Raw genomic sequence first — 15,748 nt, forward strand, 5'->3', positions numbered from 1 at the left:
CCTGCACTGGCTACCAGGGAAGTTCCGGATCGTTTTCAAGGTGTTGGTATTGACCTTTAAGGCCCTACGCGGCATGGGGCCAGACTCCATACCTGGGCGGGACCGCGCATCACCCCTTTATGTCTACTGGGCATGGAACCGCTATGTTCGGCAGTGGCAGAACTGCTGGAAACCCCTAGCCCTGAAACAATGCGGCTGGCCTCGACCCGGGCCAGGGCCTTTACGGCTCTGGCCCCTGCCTGGTGGAACGCTCTCCCTCCAGCTGTCCGGGCCCTGTGGGACCTTGGTGAGTTCCGCAGGGCTTGTAAGACTGAGTTGTTCCACCAGGCCTTTGGTGAGGCTGGCCGCAGATCTACCACCCCCCACTGAGGCTGCCAGTTTTCCATCTTGGCAGAACCTTGATTCCATCTTGGGCCCTGCCTCTCCCCTCCCGGCCTTTTTGATCGGGCGCCTGTCTTTAATATTGCTTGCTCTTAACTTTGTTATTTAAATTTTAAGAAATTGCTGCTGTGGAAATTTGTTTTAATGTGGTTAGTTTTAGTTATGTATTTTATGTGCTGTTATAGGAACAGCTGTATTATGAGCTGCCTCGAGCCCTTTGGGGGTGAGGCGGCCTATAAATCGATTAAATAATAATAATAATAATAATAATTACAAGCCTCTGCCCTCCCATTTAGACAATTGTGTTAAAGATGAACAGACAAAACAAACTGCTTGCTTCCCATTCAGCCTGACTTGGATACCCTCCTTTATGATATTAACATCTTTTCAGATACATCTCTAGGGAGTTAGGAGCACACACTGTGGCCTTTTCAAAGCCAATGGTAAACGGTCTGATGGAGACTCCAGGTTACACATCAACGTTGTCATTGAAAGTGCCCTTGGTTCCTTTGTTTGGGAAATGAAAACGGGAACATGTGTGTGAGAGAAGAGAGTTTGGTGGAAGGATTCAATGTGAGTGATAAAAAAGGATTCTGCTTTATAGCAGGTGCTGTAGGAGGCGGGGTGGGGGGTGGGGGTGCACTATGCAACCTACAGCCAGCCAGCCAGCCAGCCAGCCAGCCTTCCTTCCTCCAAGGCCAGACTAGATGTTCAAGGTCAGTGACTTTTCTTTCCTGTTCTTTTACATTTTTCCTTTGCTGTACCTAGATCTGTCTTGTAGTTACCATGAGTAGTGCCAGGCAGTGATAACATTATTACTAACTGAAGGGCCTGCACACTTCCTTACTCGCTGCCTTGCTACTCGGCGCCCATCCCCTGGTCAGCACCAAAGAGCCAGAGGGAGACGTTTCAAGACCATGGGGCGATGGCATGCTGCCAGAGGAACAAAAGAGAGGGACAAGAACTCCGTGTCTGCCCCAGCTTCCTGAAGCTGCTGTGAGCCGGCATGGACAGATTGGGGAGAAAGTGCCCACTCTTTTACGGGGTGGCAAAGCTGTTCCACTACACAGGGAGATGCAACGAAAGACTGAGCAAGCATTCCACTCCACCAACAGAAGAGGAAGACAAAAGAAACATTTTCGGTCAACGTAATTTTCTATTTGACCAGCAGCTCATTCACTGAACTTAAAATTTATTGTTCCATCAGATGGTACACAAAAGAAAACTGATTTGAAGAGTGGAAAGAGATCCGTAAGACACTCAAGGATTTACCAAATAGTTGTTACATGCAGAAACAGGATAATATGAGTTATATTATCTGCCAAGGCACTTTTCTTAAGTTACACTCGGTCTTTATAAAAGTGTGAGGTTTCATAAAGCATTGCCTTTACAATACAAAAGCATCTATACAAAATGAAATACAAACGTAGACTTGAGTAGTGTCTTTGAAAGGAGGAGTATCTTAGGAAGGCTCAAAGATGTACCGTCAAACATTGACTGCAACATACCATCAGTCTGCTAGGACTGCTGTCAAGCAGCTGTTAATGTCTCCTTTCGAATACCAAAAGGTATCTGCAGCCAAAACTTGACGGGGACCTTGGGTAACGGCAGCGGCATCAGGGAACCTACTCACTGCGTTCTCCACCTAGCAGACGTACAATATCCACAAAATCCAGGGAGCTGATTCGCCACCACAGCACTGGACTTTGGAACAGTAGATTTAAAAAAGAGAAAAAAACCCATCTAAAACAAGTGACGCTTCAGTCCCATATTCCATAGTTTCCATTACAAGGGAGAGAAGACACATCAGGAGGGCCAGTCCTAGGATGGAATGTAAGCAAATACTTTTAAAAAGCATTTACACCAGTAAACATGGTACAGGAGATGGAATTACACGTGTCTGGAAGACAGGCACACGCTTCTAAGGGATTTTACCTCAGTCGACGCGCTACTAATATTAATGAAAAGAACTGAGAGAGTAAGGCAGCAACTCTAAGCGTGCTTACCTGGGAGTAAGGTCCACGGAAAAGTGGGGATTTCTTCTTGGTAAGCATGCACAGCATTAGGCTATCGTGAATACTTTATTGAAAAGCAGTTCAGAGAATGCTCTGAAGGGATATGATGCGGAACTATTGCTGGCTTTATAAGCTGCCTGGATGAAAGACACACACCCCGTTCCCCCCGCCGGGCACCTCAGGCAAGCCACCCTGGAAGAACAGCAGGCATAAGTGTAACAATGACTAACGATTTGTTGCCAAAGAACAAACACTGCCCGGGGAAGGAAGAGAACAGTTCTCCGTGTCAAAATGTTTGCCAGAACAAATCGGCACAAGAGAACCAGAGACTTACGTGCACATAGCCTTGAATACTGGTATGAGAGTGAGCTCAGACTGTCCGGACGGTTGGCTGTTCAGAAGCAGGGATTTTAGTTTTGTACATACATGGAAGAGCAAAACGATGACATTTGCGACTCTCAAGGCAGCTGATGAAAAGAGTCGTAACTACTGATGGATGCCCAGTGTGTTAAGACAATAGGGAACACAGTGGGGGGAAACGCCACGTAAAAGCAAGACTCTCAATTGCGCGGAAAACAATATTTAGCATCTTACACTAACGGTGGTGATACTTGAAGAACCATCAGCAAGTTATCACAGAACCAGCCTTCCAGAGTGTTATTCCTCATTAGGTATGACTTAGTTTCAATCATTAATTAACCACGGAGAAAGGAGTCAGAAGCATGTATTTTAAACCAACAAGCCGGCTGGTCGGAAGGCTACAGCACCTGGAAAGCAACGGTAGAAATACAGACAGCCAGGAGACATCTCACTGGCTATTGTGGGGACAGGTTAAGAGTCTTCTTATCCTCAGTGTTGCAGAACCCAGAGCGCTTTCAAAACTTTTTTTTTAAAAAAAACCCTGAGTGCAAGAGGAAACGGGAAGTTTTAAAAAACCTTAATTTATTTAGGCTGAGATTTTGTGACGACCGAATACCTGCTTCTCCAACGCATAAACCTTAACTAAAATCGCGACCTCAATTCTGCATTAACGCATAGCCTTTCCTAAATCCAGTTATGCTATGAAATGGAATAAAGTCAGGCAAAATTAAAAGGAATGAGAATGAACAAGCGTGTATGTGAAAGACACCTAGGCTTCCTCTTTCTAGAGTCACAATCCCTGAAGCTACAACTGTGTCTGGGAATTCCTAGGAGAATTCATGCTCTTTAGTCTCATCTGTAGTGGAACCTTAGCACTGCGAGTAGCAAGGAAAAGCACCTGCCCACTTTGTAAGCACACATCATGTATGACCTTTGGTCAAGGCAAAAACGGTCAGTGTAAAATTCTAGAGAATAGTAACATATGTATTCTCTGCACAAACGGACATGGGTGTTTCATTTCGTCACACACACACACACACACACACACACACACACACACACACACACACACACACACACACACACACACACACACACACTCTCTCTCTCTCTCTCTCTCTCTCTCCTCTCTCTCTCTCTCTCTCTCTCTCTCTCTCTCTCTCTCTCTCTCTCTTCCTATTATGAATACTTTACAAAAAGCTTTCATAATTTATTTTCCTAACATTATTGTTTTCTATATTTATCATTAAGAACACTGGAATAAATTAATGCTTTAAAAAAGATTTAACTGCTTTGTAAAAGGGAGAAAAGGTCCCGGCGAACCAACAACGACATATACCCTTTCCCTTCTTCGCTGACCCCATGTCCGTAAAACCCAGATTGCCGATCACATGTCAGCTTTTCTTCCCACACAGATCTGAGAAATCCCAAACCGTGGTTCATCTGTGCCTACTCATTCTACTAAATATAAACTAGATCACGATTCTGGATCTCTTGGCTGGTCCTCTCATCATCTTCCTCGAGCTGAGACTCCACTTTGCCAGGATTGCCATATTCGTATTCAATAGGCTTCGGATAGCTGTAAGGGTAGCCGTTGTCATCGAAAAACCTTCGAAATGTAAATTCATAAAAAGCATGTTCGGGATGTTTACCATTTTTATACCACCCATTGAGCGTGTCATTTAGGTTCCCTTCCTTATCTTCACTCCATAATTTATCTGGGTCAACTGGATCAAAATTTGACGTGTCTGTGGGATGAGTAATTTTAGGAATGTAAGAAGCTGGCTGCTGCCGCAGATCACTCGAAAAATCAATAGACTTAAAAAAAGGATGTGCTTTTATTTCGTCCGCCCCATTCTTGCCCAAGCGGTCTTCTGGCCCTCGGCAAAGCTTAATAATCAGGTCAGACGCTTCTGGAGTTAGTTTGGCTTGTACTGGGATGTGCAGAGAAGTCTTCCAATTGATGACCTTTATGCAAGAAACAGACACACAACACACTAACATTAGAAGTTTTACCTGTAAAAGGACACAAGATGACCAACGAAAACGAACAGCAGCTCAACACCTTTGGCAAATGAATTTCTCAAGACGTACTGGTACCCCACGGCCAAAGGTGAATGCATCGCTGCTCACACAGATTGTGTGAATGCATCGCATAATTGCTCACTCAGAATCGCTGACACACAGCATGTGCCTAGGCAGTGGTGGCGAACCTATGGCACTCCAGATGTTCATGGACTACAATTCCCATCAGCCACTGCCAATTGGCCATGCTGGCCGGGGCTGTTGGGAATTGTAGCTCATGAACATCTGGAGTGCCATAGGTTCGCCACCACGGGCCTAGGGTTTCTGCGTCTGTATAAATATGCAGCACTCGTCGCAGCCAACATCATAGCGAATGCATAATACCAATGAATTCAATCGGGCTCCCTCTCACCCTGACCGGCACATCCATTCTGTGCTGTCACCAAGCGACTCTGACCCTGTGCCCCAGGTGAAAGATCACAGCCCTACCACCTGTGATCGCATTAATGGTCTTCTCTATCAAAGGGCTCTCTCAGCACCTGACCCCCTTGCGATAAGCAAATCAACTGGGATGAGTCCTATTCATCTGAAACAACGAGGGAAGTGGGGGTGAAGCCCAGCAACTTTATTTCCTAGGAGGGACAATTCCAACCAAGAAGAACCCATTTCAGGTCATAACTGAAACGCAAATAAGCTCTGCGGCAGACAGCGTAACGGAGAGTTTATTCTGTTCAAATACACTGCCGTCCTTGTCGGGTTTGTATATATATTTTTTATTTATTTCTTCAATAACTGCTTATAGCAGTTATCTTTCAAACTACTAGCGGAACACATCTGAGAAAGGTAGGATACCAGAGTACCTTCATCTGTGTTTCCAATGGTGTATGAGCCAGGAAGGGAGGCTGTCCCACTAACATTTCAAAGAGAATCACCCCAACACTCCACCAGTCGCACAGCTGCGTATATCCTAGAGGAAAACACACTGAGTGGTTAAGATGCAGCAATATCACTGTTAACTTTATTCTGAGAATGCCCCAACTGTTTTGTTCTTCTAAGAATTATACGGCACATAAGACGTTTTCAGCTATCACTCATTCCCTGCTCAAGGGCTGTTCTTCAAATAATAACCCAAGCGACAGGGAACTGCCACTGGTAACAAACAGGCCTAATACAACAGCTTTGCTACACACTACACAGTAATACAACTTTTTGCACGTCCGTAACACAGCGTATGATAAAGGATTCAGAAGAGTCAGAGAGTAGATGCCCTCCCCCCAAGAGGTGCAAAAACATTAATAACTTTTCAGCATGCATTAAAGCATAGGTGTCAAACTCGCGGGCCCTCCAGATGTTATGGACTACAGTTCCCATCATGCTAGCAGGGGATGATGGGAACTGCAGGCAATAACATCTGGAGGGCCGCGAGTTTGACACCTATGCATTAACTACAACTCAATCCTGTGCGCTCAAACAATGGTATCCAGAGTTGCTAGCGGTTGCACTGGTTGGCGTACCAGTACACCAGCTGAGGTTTATTGACTTTCTTCGGTCAGCTACATCTAGGATCTCGCTGTGGGACTTAAAAGAGACCTACGCAAGGTATTTTCAATCCACCGGGATATACTGCACTGTTGGAGGGCGGGGTCCCTCGCTATCAGAATGCTGGCATAAATTGGATTCGCTTTATGGTTACGAACAGCCATCTGTATTTTGCACGACTTTGCCGCGTACAGAAACGGATGGTTCAACACTCCTGCCCCTGGTTAACTGACAGCAATGCTTCTTCACTAGTACTAGACATTTGATATTCGAGAACCTTTTGGTCCTGCCCCTTTTCTTATGCCTGTTATTTTCAGAAACTAGCGGCCAAGAACCAGAACAAGTTAAAGTGTTACCTGTTCGTAGCAGTACTTCGGGTGCAATGTAATTGGGAGTCCCGACAAGCGAGTGTGCCAGACAGCGCTGGTGCTGGCGTGCTGCTCGACGTTCAAGCGGCTTGAGCCTGTCTCCGCACCTACAGTTTGCTGGATCTCCCCACTCGTTACTGAAATCCATGCTGTCCTGACGTGGGTGGTCACCTACAATTCACAAGCACAAGTTCTACTTGTACGGTTTATTTCTTGACCAAGTATCACACAATCCGCTGAAGCCCCATGAACGTTGGCTAAGAAAAGATCTCACTGGCTAAAAATACCCCCACCCCCACCCCCCTTCAGTAAAAGAACCTTGGGACATTGCCGTCATACATTATAGGAACTACAGGCCTTGGAAATAAGTCCACAGAAACGACTGGATCACCTGCCATATCTGTAACTGGTCATTTCTGGCATACTGGTGCCACAATCAGCCTTGCAAATGAGTTTCCCAAACCCAGTCCTATACTAATTTAAATGCGACGTCTCAACACAATACTTCCTACCTCATTTCTGCGTTCACACATGCACAAACACACACGCACAGAGGTACTCTGGGGTAACAGTGCTGAAAAAAGGGAGGGGGGAGTTTTGTAATCCTTTTCCCTCGCCACAACTTCAAAAGAAGGTATAGAAGAACCACAGCTACATCTGCCTATGAGCTTTTCACTACTGCTTCTCCCTTACAGATTCTTAACTGACCAAAGAAAGCCTTTCTGACCAAGCTGACGCTTGTTCGTAAACAAACCCTTGCATGGCTTTGCAGACGAGCTTACGTATCTCCCCCTCATCCACTAGAGCCTGAGTTTGAAGTCAGCCCAAAATTTGGTTTTTACTCTTAAGGTCTCAGCCCAGGAACTGAAGATTATTGCAGGTTATTTAGCAGAGCAAGACCCCTCCCCACCCTTCTCGGAGCAACCTTGAGCGGTCTTGCATAGCCCCCAAACGCCATGCAAAAGCGTTTTCCTCTTACGGCAGCTGCAGGGTTATGCTGCAGATTTTGCAAACGCAAAAAAGCTTATTAGAGTCCGTTCGGCATCTTTCCCTGTTATTTAGCTTCAGGGCGCAAAAACGGTAAGAAACAAAAACAAAAAAGGACAACTAACAAAGCATGGGCAATTCACAGACCAAGGCTGCAAGGCGAAAAACAGTTTCCTGGGAGTATGCGCCACTGAATAAAATGAGATCCCCCTTCTGAGTATATTGCTTCCCGGGTCCTTGTGTTAATTTACTAGGTCTTGATTGGAAAGGATACGGATTTCCCAGCTCTCTGCAGAGCTCTCTGTACAGCGGGAGACTTCTGGTGCCGAAAGCACTGGTTTGGCAACTGCCAAGAGAGCAATCAGCAGTGAACTGGCCATGATCAAGGGCGCACCTGGTAAAAACTTTGACAGGACCACTCCTGTGCTGCTGGGCACAGTGTGCAGCCAAGAAGCCCATTTCGAGTCAGCACTGGTGACCGTGTTCCTATGAATAACAAGACTGCCCTCATGTATTTGCTTCCCTGGCACGCGTATTTATTACAGCATTATGTGACGACCGATGGCCCCACGGGCATGGTTCCTAGCTTCACCTCTGCTCCCGTTCTCTGCGAGCAAACGCTAAAGGACAAGCCACGGTAGCCGTGACGTGCTTAAAGGACGGGATTTTCTTAAAGGCTGTTTCTGGACAAAAGGCTTCTCTTACCGCTCTGGTAGTATTTGGAATCGTGTGTCCATCGAAAGCCAGTACAAAGGCCAAAGTCAGTTAATTTGATGTGGCCATCACGATCAATCAGAATGTTATCAGGTTTTATGTCCCTGTGAATGAAGCCCATCTTATGCACACTTTCAACAGCACAGGTCAGTTCTGCTATGTAGAACCAGGCCATATTCTCTGGGAAAACTCCCATTCGAATTAACAGGCTCATCATATCTCCTCCCGGAATATAGTCCATTACGAAGTACAAATTGTCCTTATCTTGGAATGAATAGTACAAACGAACTACCCACTCGTTGTCGGCCTCTGCAAGGATATCCCGTTCAGCTTTAACGTGAGCAACCTGGTTCCGAAGAAGCACGTCCTTTTTGCGCAGTGTTTTTGTTGCGTATAAGGCGTTTGTATCCACCTTCCTGGCTAAGCAGACTTCTCCAAAGGCCCCGATTCCAAGGGTCTTAATCTTAACAAACATCGACTTGTCCATTTTAGCTCTTTTGAGACGGATGTAGTTGGATTCCTTTTGGCAAAGCATTTTCCTCATTTGATCCTGGGCTTCTGGGGACAACCCGACCTGTGCAACAAAGGTGACATTGGACAAGTGAACAAACGATCTTCAGTTTGAAGCAACATCTAGAGAGACAGCTTAAGATCAGCAAATAAAAACTTTGGTCCTTAAGTATTAAATAAGGAACAATGCAGCCAAACCTTTTTAAAAAAAAACCACGCACACACAACACCTTGTTAGGAGTCAATTAAAAAAACCCCACCCTTCAGAACAAGGGAAAAAAATGACACAAAACGTGAAGCCCCTAGGAATAGTAAAGGGACGATTTTCCAAAATCATACACTAAGAGCCGTGCACCAAGAGACTGGCGAAAAATTGTGTTGACCACTGGCAAGTATTAGTGAAAGCAGGGAAGCTTGGGGGCAAAGCCTTCCTGCTGCTCAAAGCCACACGTTTCTGGGGGAAAGGATGACCGTAGCTGCTCTCCTTTGTGGGAAATTTCCCATATTGCCAGCAAAACCAGATCTGTTCTGTGTCGCTCTTAAGAAAATCTGATTTAACGCAAATGTGAATGTGATGAACTGAAACTCCAAACGACATAAACTGGGACATGAAAAAAAAATAGGGCCAGAGAAATAATGTGAGCTCTAAATAACTGGGCTGCTTTCAGAATGCGGGGGCGGCGGAAGGAAACAGAACAGTGTAAATGTATCAATGAACCCTTCCTTGCGCAGAACATAAGCTATAAAGTGCTACAAATTAGGGAAAGGAAAGCGAGATTGGTGACATTAGTCGTCTGATAACACGAAAAAGACGTCCAAATACGGCAGAAGAAAACATGCTTAATTCGAAATGCAGGTAGGCATGCAGAGTCTGTAAGAAAGGTTCCATGCTCCTTTTTAAATATAATGCTAGGTCTCTAAAAATATTACTTGCCTACCCAGTAACGAAGGCTACAGATGTCAAGAAAGCCTCCAACACCTGAATAGTTTAAATCAGCTGTTAGTGAAAGTGAAAAGGAAAGAGACTAAGCATGAATGTTCAAAAGAGAAAGAATTCCAACTTGACACATCAGCAACCTGACAGTTTCATAAAGACACAATTTCGCAGGAACCCCTTTGGGAGAGACCACTGGAGAGTGATACAAAAGGACTGGGAAGCACTTCGCCCAGCAGTCCAGCGAAGGTGCACCGCAAACCAGAAATCCACGACAGGCAGCTGCAATGGCTCTCCCTGTTTCAGCGCTGGAAAAATTAATCCATCGATTCTGGTACTTTGCCGATTTGTAGCAAAACAAAGGAGCTCGGTTTGGATCGGAATGATATCTAATTGTTGGTGTTGGAGCATGCATGCTTCCGTTGGTGAGGGGATCCCAAGTTTTACTCTGACTGCAAGCCGTAGCAAAAAATAAACAAAGCCCATTGGCACTCAGCCCAGCAAACCCAATTGACTTCCTGTGTTTGATGTACCAGATGGCAGTGGGTTTTAGCTCAAACAGTGACCAGATTGTACATCTGAAGCAAGATCAGACTCTGGGAGACCGGTCCTGGGGAATTAGCATCACCGGTATTTGGGGAAATGGATGCTTAACATCCCTGGCAGAGCCCTGCACCCTTCATAGTCACCTCCTTGATCGGGAACACATCTACAGCTCCAATGAGTTCATGGCCTCGCAGGACTCCTCCAGTTGTTTTTTCTGTGATGGGCAACAGAAAAGAAGTTGCCCTGTTGCATTTCTGGACCCTTTACTCTTTGATTCAATGGCCCATTTCCCACTCTGCCTGCCGACTTTTCCTTGACTGAAAGGGCTGGAGAACTGGACTCTCTTATCATTGATAGAATTCCGTTCCCTGGCCCCCGTCCTTCCCTAGGATTTAACTGCAGGTCCTCAGACTGCTGTCAAGAATAAAAACAGTCCACAGAGCAATTCTTAAGACTAAATCACTCACTCTTGGAGAATGTCTGACAGTTTATTTCTTAATTGGGGGAGGCTTAACGAAGCAGAGATTGAAACCTTCCCCCTCACCCACCAAAAAAGCTAGTTTCTGTATGTATCTGTGGACCAGAAGTGGACACTAACTGCTTATGCCTTCTAAAGAAACGTGCATTCGTGGCTTGAGACCCATGGAGCACCACACTGGAAGGAGAGGGAGAGAAAGAGGGAAAGAAATCAAGCACACAACAAAACATCAGTATGAAGATCTATGCTTCTGTGTATCACCTAACAGATGGCAACAACCTTCAAACTGAAAGAGAGATTGCACAAACTGCCTGGATTTCCATTGTAAGACAGCAGTCGACGGCAGAGAGTAACTGCCGCAAAGCCTGAACAAATACACAAAGCTTTTCTTTCCTACTAAATCAGACACAAGTGAAATGCGCACACAGCAGACACACATGATCCTCCTAGCATAACTAAGGCAAGCTACATAAAACAAATTTAGTTCAATGGAAGTCATCACATCCTCCAGCGTATCGATAACCAAATTCCCTTTTGACTGTGAACCACACCTATGCATCAGCATGCTTTGTGAGTAACTCTTAGCTGCTTTGCTTTGAGGAAGCTTCATGCGGTAGAAAGCATCCTTCAGTTTCTTATTTTGCAGATGAGAAGTGTTATTAGTCTCACTGTTCCTTCATAATCTGAATTACGGTGACCTTGAAAAGCAATCGGCTTTTCCCTCGCCCTGTTATTCACTCATCACAGCTATTGACGCTCCAATACTTGTCTTGAGATCTACTGTTGCTACATTAGAAACCTTCCTCCCACCCAAGGAGATTTCCTCCGGCGGAAAGCTGGATGAAACCTTCAGATGGGCAAGATAAAAGCCATTATACCAGATAAATTGAAAACATGCACATCGAATTATCTAAGGGCCTGAGGGCTGTGGAGAACTGGACACAGACAGGACAGATCCCTGACTACACGCGCTCAGGCATAAAGCTGCACCCGACTAAATCACCACCTATCAGCTGGACGCACCTCACAGAATCAAGGCAAGAACAACGCCTTGCACATGGAGAAGGACAACAGGAGAAAAAAATAACTGAAGGCGTTACCCGCATCATCTCGTTTTCTAGCTGTTTCTTACGATGCAGTCGCTGTTGATGAGACTTGAGTATGTTTTCCACGTGCTGCTCCATGAAGAATTTAAAAGCCTGCGGAGAATAACTCTGAATGCGGGACTCCCTCCTTTCTTCGTCTCTCTTGTTTTTCCTGACAGGGACAGGCGAGGTGGTGATTAGCTTCTTGTCTCTGTCTGTTCCCTCACCGCTCTCATTCCTTTCACACTCTTCTTCCTTAGGCAAACTGAGCTGATCCTCTTTGCTAGGTTTTGCCACGGATTCATACGGAGCGACAGTTGGACTGGGGTGCAGTAAATGTTTTGGGTACGGGGGTGGTGGACCTTGATAATTTGGAGCCTCCGCTGCGGGTGCCATGACAGACATACTGGGACACGGCCCCTCGGGAAAGGAGACAGGCTGGACTGATTGCATCGGCTGTGACATCCAAGCAGGGTGAGTAGGAGCTAAGGCTGTCTGCAGTTCTGGTTTCAAGACACGCATGCTTTTTACTGGCTGCTGGATAGGAGCGGGAGTGACTGCAGTTACTGTGGTGGCTGAAGGTTGTGAACCGGTAGTATGACTCTGCCTGTTTCCAAGCGGATTATTGAAGGAATTAGACCGCACTGGAATATTTGGTTGCCAAGCGGGGACTTCGTGTCCGTTGCCAGGTGAGGACTGGGGCCAAGATGTCGGAATTCCGGGCACGTTGATGTTGTACAGCTCCATATTGTGGCTGTTTCTATTTGGCACGATCACGGACTGTGGAATGCTGCCGTTGGGGAAAGATGAAGGGATCACAGATCCTCCTGCTTGCATTTGCAAAGCCGTAGGGCTTTGCCGGTTAGTCGGAGATACTGGGTAAGGAGGCGGTGCTTGACGATTTGCCGAGTTACCGGGCACAATGTTTTGAGGGACAATATAATCAGTCTGACAAGTGCCGTTTTGTATTCCAGCCCTGCCGGAGGGAAAACTAAGTTTGCTGTTAACTGAATTCTGCATGATGATTGGCTGCCTGCCAACAGGAACAGAACTGATGCCTCTTTGTCCCTGTGCAGGAGGATTCAAAGGTGATGGGTTCACGGGTGGTGGTGGGGGATAGCCATCCTGCCACGCTCCTGGAGGTACTGGAGAAATGCGAGAGATCATATATTCCATGCTACCTGAATAACGCTTGGTTTGAGAATTTGTTTCCCAGGAAGAAGGGGGAGGAGTTGTTCCTCTGGGGGGTGGCGTCTGCCCTCTAGGGGGTGGAGGCGGTGGCGTAACGCTCCTTACTTGAGGCGGAGGCAGCGGATTCACTCTTTGCCCATTTCCGGGATGAACAGGGGCAAATGCTGCTATTCCAGAACCAGAGACGGGTCTTCCTACGTCAGCCTGAGGCATAGGGCTTTCTGAGTGGAAAGCTAGGCCATCTCCCAGTGCAGGTCCATGTCTCTGGGGCGCCAAGGATTCCTTAGAACCCTTCCAGCTCTGTCTGCGGCTAACTGATTGCTGTGCACTCCCTGCTTTTTTTGGGGGGGGGAAAGAGAGAAATCAGTCACATTACTACGTCATGTTTTTAAAACTGCCACCCGCGCTGCTGTATCGGCTCGGGCGCTTTAAATAATCAATTTCCATCACATCGCATGTGGAGTAAAAACAGGCTAACTCCAAACACATCAGAATAAATCGTGTGAAGGATTAACTTCCTAGTTACAAAACTTTAGTCTGAAAGAACTGTATTTCACGAGAGACCACCCTCATATCTATGCACAGAAGATGACAGCGTGCGGTGCCCCCTGCTGTGGCTCTTTTATGTAAACAAGTAGGGGGTTTTGTCTGCACTCCGGGATGTCTGGTAAGACAAACGTGCTTTGGAACCCCATCAGGATTCACTCAAAGAAATGGCAGGTGGGGAAAGGATTAAGCATTTCTCTCCTCTCCCATCAGCTCTAGACCTGACCCTCCCATCAGCTTCTCACTAAACAAAAGGTGCTGGCGTTCTGTTATCCAGAATTCAGAGTAATGTGTACCTTCAACACACAAAAAAAACAAGACAGATTTCTTACAATAAATTGGGTTGCAGAAGAGTCCTTTCTCCGACAAGCTTTTTACACGTACAAATTATACCCACTTTCGTTTCTCTTTGCGGAGATCACACGTACAATACACATACCTGGTTGCTTTGAGCCTGCATTAATTGGTCTAGCTGCAACTGCGACCATTTGTTCCCGCCGAGGATCTTGGTAGCTAATTTTACTGATGAATTCGATCGCTGCTTCTATGCTGCGGCTTTTGGTGTGCATTAGGGCTTGTACAACCATATCCTATTTCGGGGTGGGAAGGGAAAAGAGGTTCCAAAATTGTGACAGGTCAGAACAAAAGAAGAGCCTGAAATCACATTCAGATTGTAAACACGGAGGAAAGGGGTCAACAAGTAAACCTGTGTACAAACTTCAGCCAATATTATTTACTAAGCTCTTTAGGATGAATTTACAGTAATAACTCCGTAAGAAACTGGGCACGGGATCCTGCCCTGTGTAGAAGCATTCGGGGAATCGCTAATTGCTTACAGGTGATGATATTCACTGGCCAAGCCTTGCAGGGTAACTGGCTTACTGGGTAGGGTGTTTCAGTTAGATATTAGTAGCCCTTTAGTGACACAAGGCAGGACCCTCAGGGAACTCCTGGATGACATCCTGCTTTGCTGCATAGGAATGGGCTTTTTGTGCTGCTGGAACTACTAAGAGAACTGTCGGAATCTATGAAGGTAGTGAGCTGTTGCTTGTAAATTTACAGTCAGTTATATGCTAAGCAGACTCAGTGACGTTTCATTATATTTGTATTTGCCTTGCCCGTGACCGGGTGCCTGTATTTTGCAGCACTCCGTACATCAATACGTTTGACGAACAGCTTACATCTCTGGATGCAGGTACTCCCCCGAGGGGAAGGTCTACCTACCCTAGTCATACAAACTCTCTGAGCACCATGAAAGGCAGTGCTGATGATTAGGTGGAACAGCGGTCAGTTTTTGTAAACTACAATAAGTAAAAAAGAAAGTCACCACATCCAGCCCAAACAAAGGAGCATTCCCCAGTTACTAAAAGGGGGAGGGGGGAGCCTTCCCCACATTATGCAATGAAGACCCGGTTCAGTTTTTTACCTCATCAAAGCCAGCAGCCTGTAGATCTTGCAGCATCTGTCGATTGACTTCCGAAGTTCCTCTTACCGAAGAACTTGCTTCATTTGCAAAAGGAAGAAGAGAATTTCGGATTTCTTGCAAAGCTTTATGGTAGGTGACAAATTTTGGGGGATTTCGACCTTGTCTGGGATCTTCACTTGATATCTTAACCACACTTTGCTCTGCTTTTGCAGCCTCTGACGGCTTAGGCAAATTCCTAAGGCTCTCTCGTATTTCTTGCAACATTTGCCGGCTGCTACCAGTACAGTTACTGGCAGGAAAAGTTTTAGGCCGCATCTGTCTATATCCGTCTGGTTTCTCACTTCTCTTCATGAAAAAATTTAACAGTAGAACCTCTAAGAACGAGTCACCTTCAACGCACTCATCGGACAGAAACGTCACACAGCGAACCTCAAAAATTCACCATTGACCTTGGTTCTGGTAGTACAATGTTGATTCCAGCTTAGGCCAGCCAACCTAAATATAAAAGGGGGGAGGGGGGAAACCGTCGTCACTGACTGGAAAATGCCATCGATCCAGCATTTGTACTGTTACATTGACTGTCACTTCTAATCTGACCTAACTTTTTTCCTCCGATACAACCTTACCCTAGAACAGGGGTCCC

At 46.0% G+C, this 15,748-nt stretch overlaps 1 protein-coding gene across 2 annotated transcripts; it reads right to left on the reverse strand.

Annotated features, from left to right (window-relative positions):
- Positions 1-3,953: 3,953 nt before the first annotated feature.
- Positions 3,954-15,742, reverse strand: LATS1 (large tumor suppressor kinase 1). 2 transcript variants are annotated; one of them, XM_048489155.1, is made up of 7 exons: positions 15,106-15,742; positions 14,119-14,269; positions 11,958-13,465; positions 8,381-8,963; positions 6,677-6,859; positions 5,642-5,748; positions 3,954-4,724 (listed from the first exon to the last, which is right to left on the reverse strand). In XM_048489155.1, exons 1-7 carry the CDS (start codon positions 15,454-15,456, stop codon positions 4,218-4,220), a joined length of 3,390 nt encoding a protein of 1,129 aa, XP_048345112.1. In that variant the 5' UTR covers positions 15,457-15,742; the 3' UTR covers positions 3,954-4,217. The 2 variants fall into 2 exon arrangements, with proteins under 2 accessions (XP_048345112.1, XP_048345103.1); XM_048489146.1 differs by having other exon boundaries at positions 11,958-13,468.
- Positions 15,743-15,748: the final 6 nt, after the last annotated feature.

This window comes from Sphaerodactylus townsendi, linkage group LG01 (genome assembly GCF_021028975.2).
Source record: "Sphaerodactylus townsendi isolate TG3544 linkage group LG01, MPM_Stown_v2.3, whole genome shotgun sequence".
NCBI lineage: Eukaryota > Metazoa > Chordata > Lepidosauria > Squamata > Sphaerodactylidae > Sphaerodactylus > Sphaerodactylus townsendi.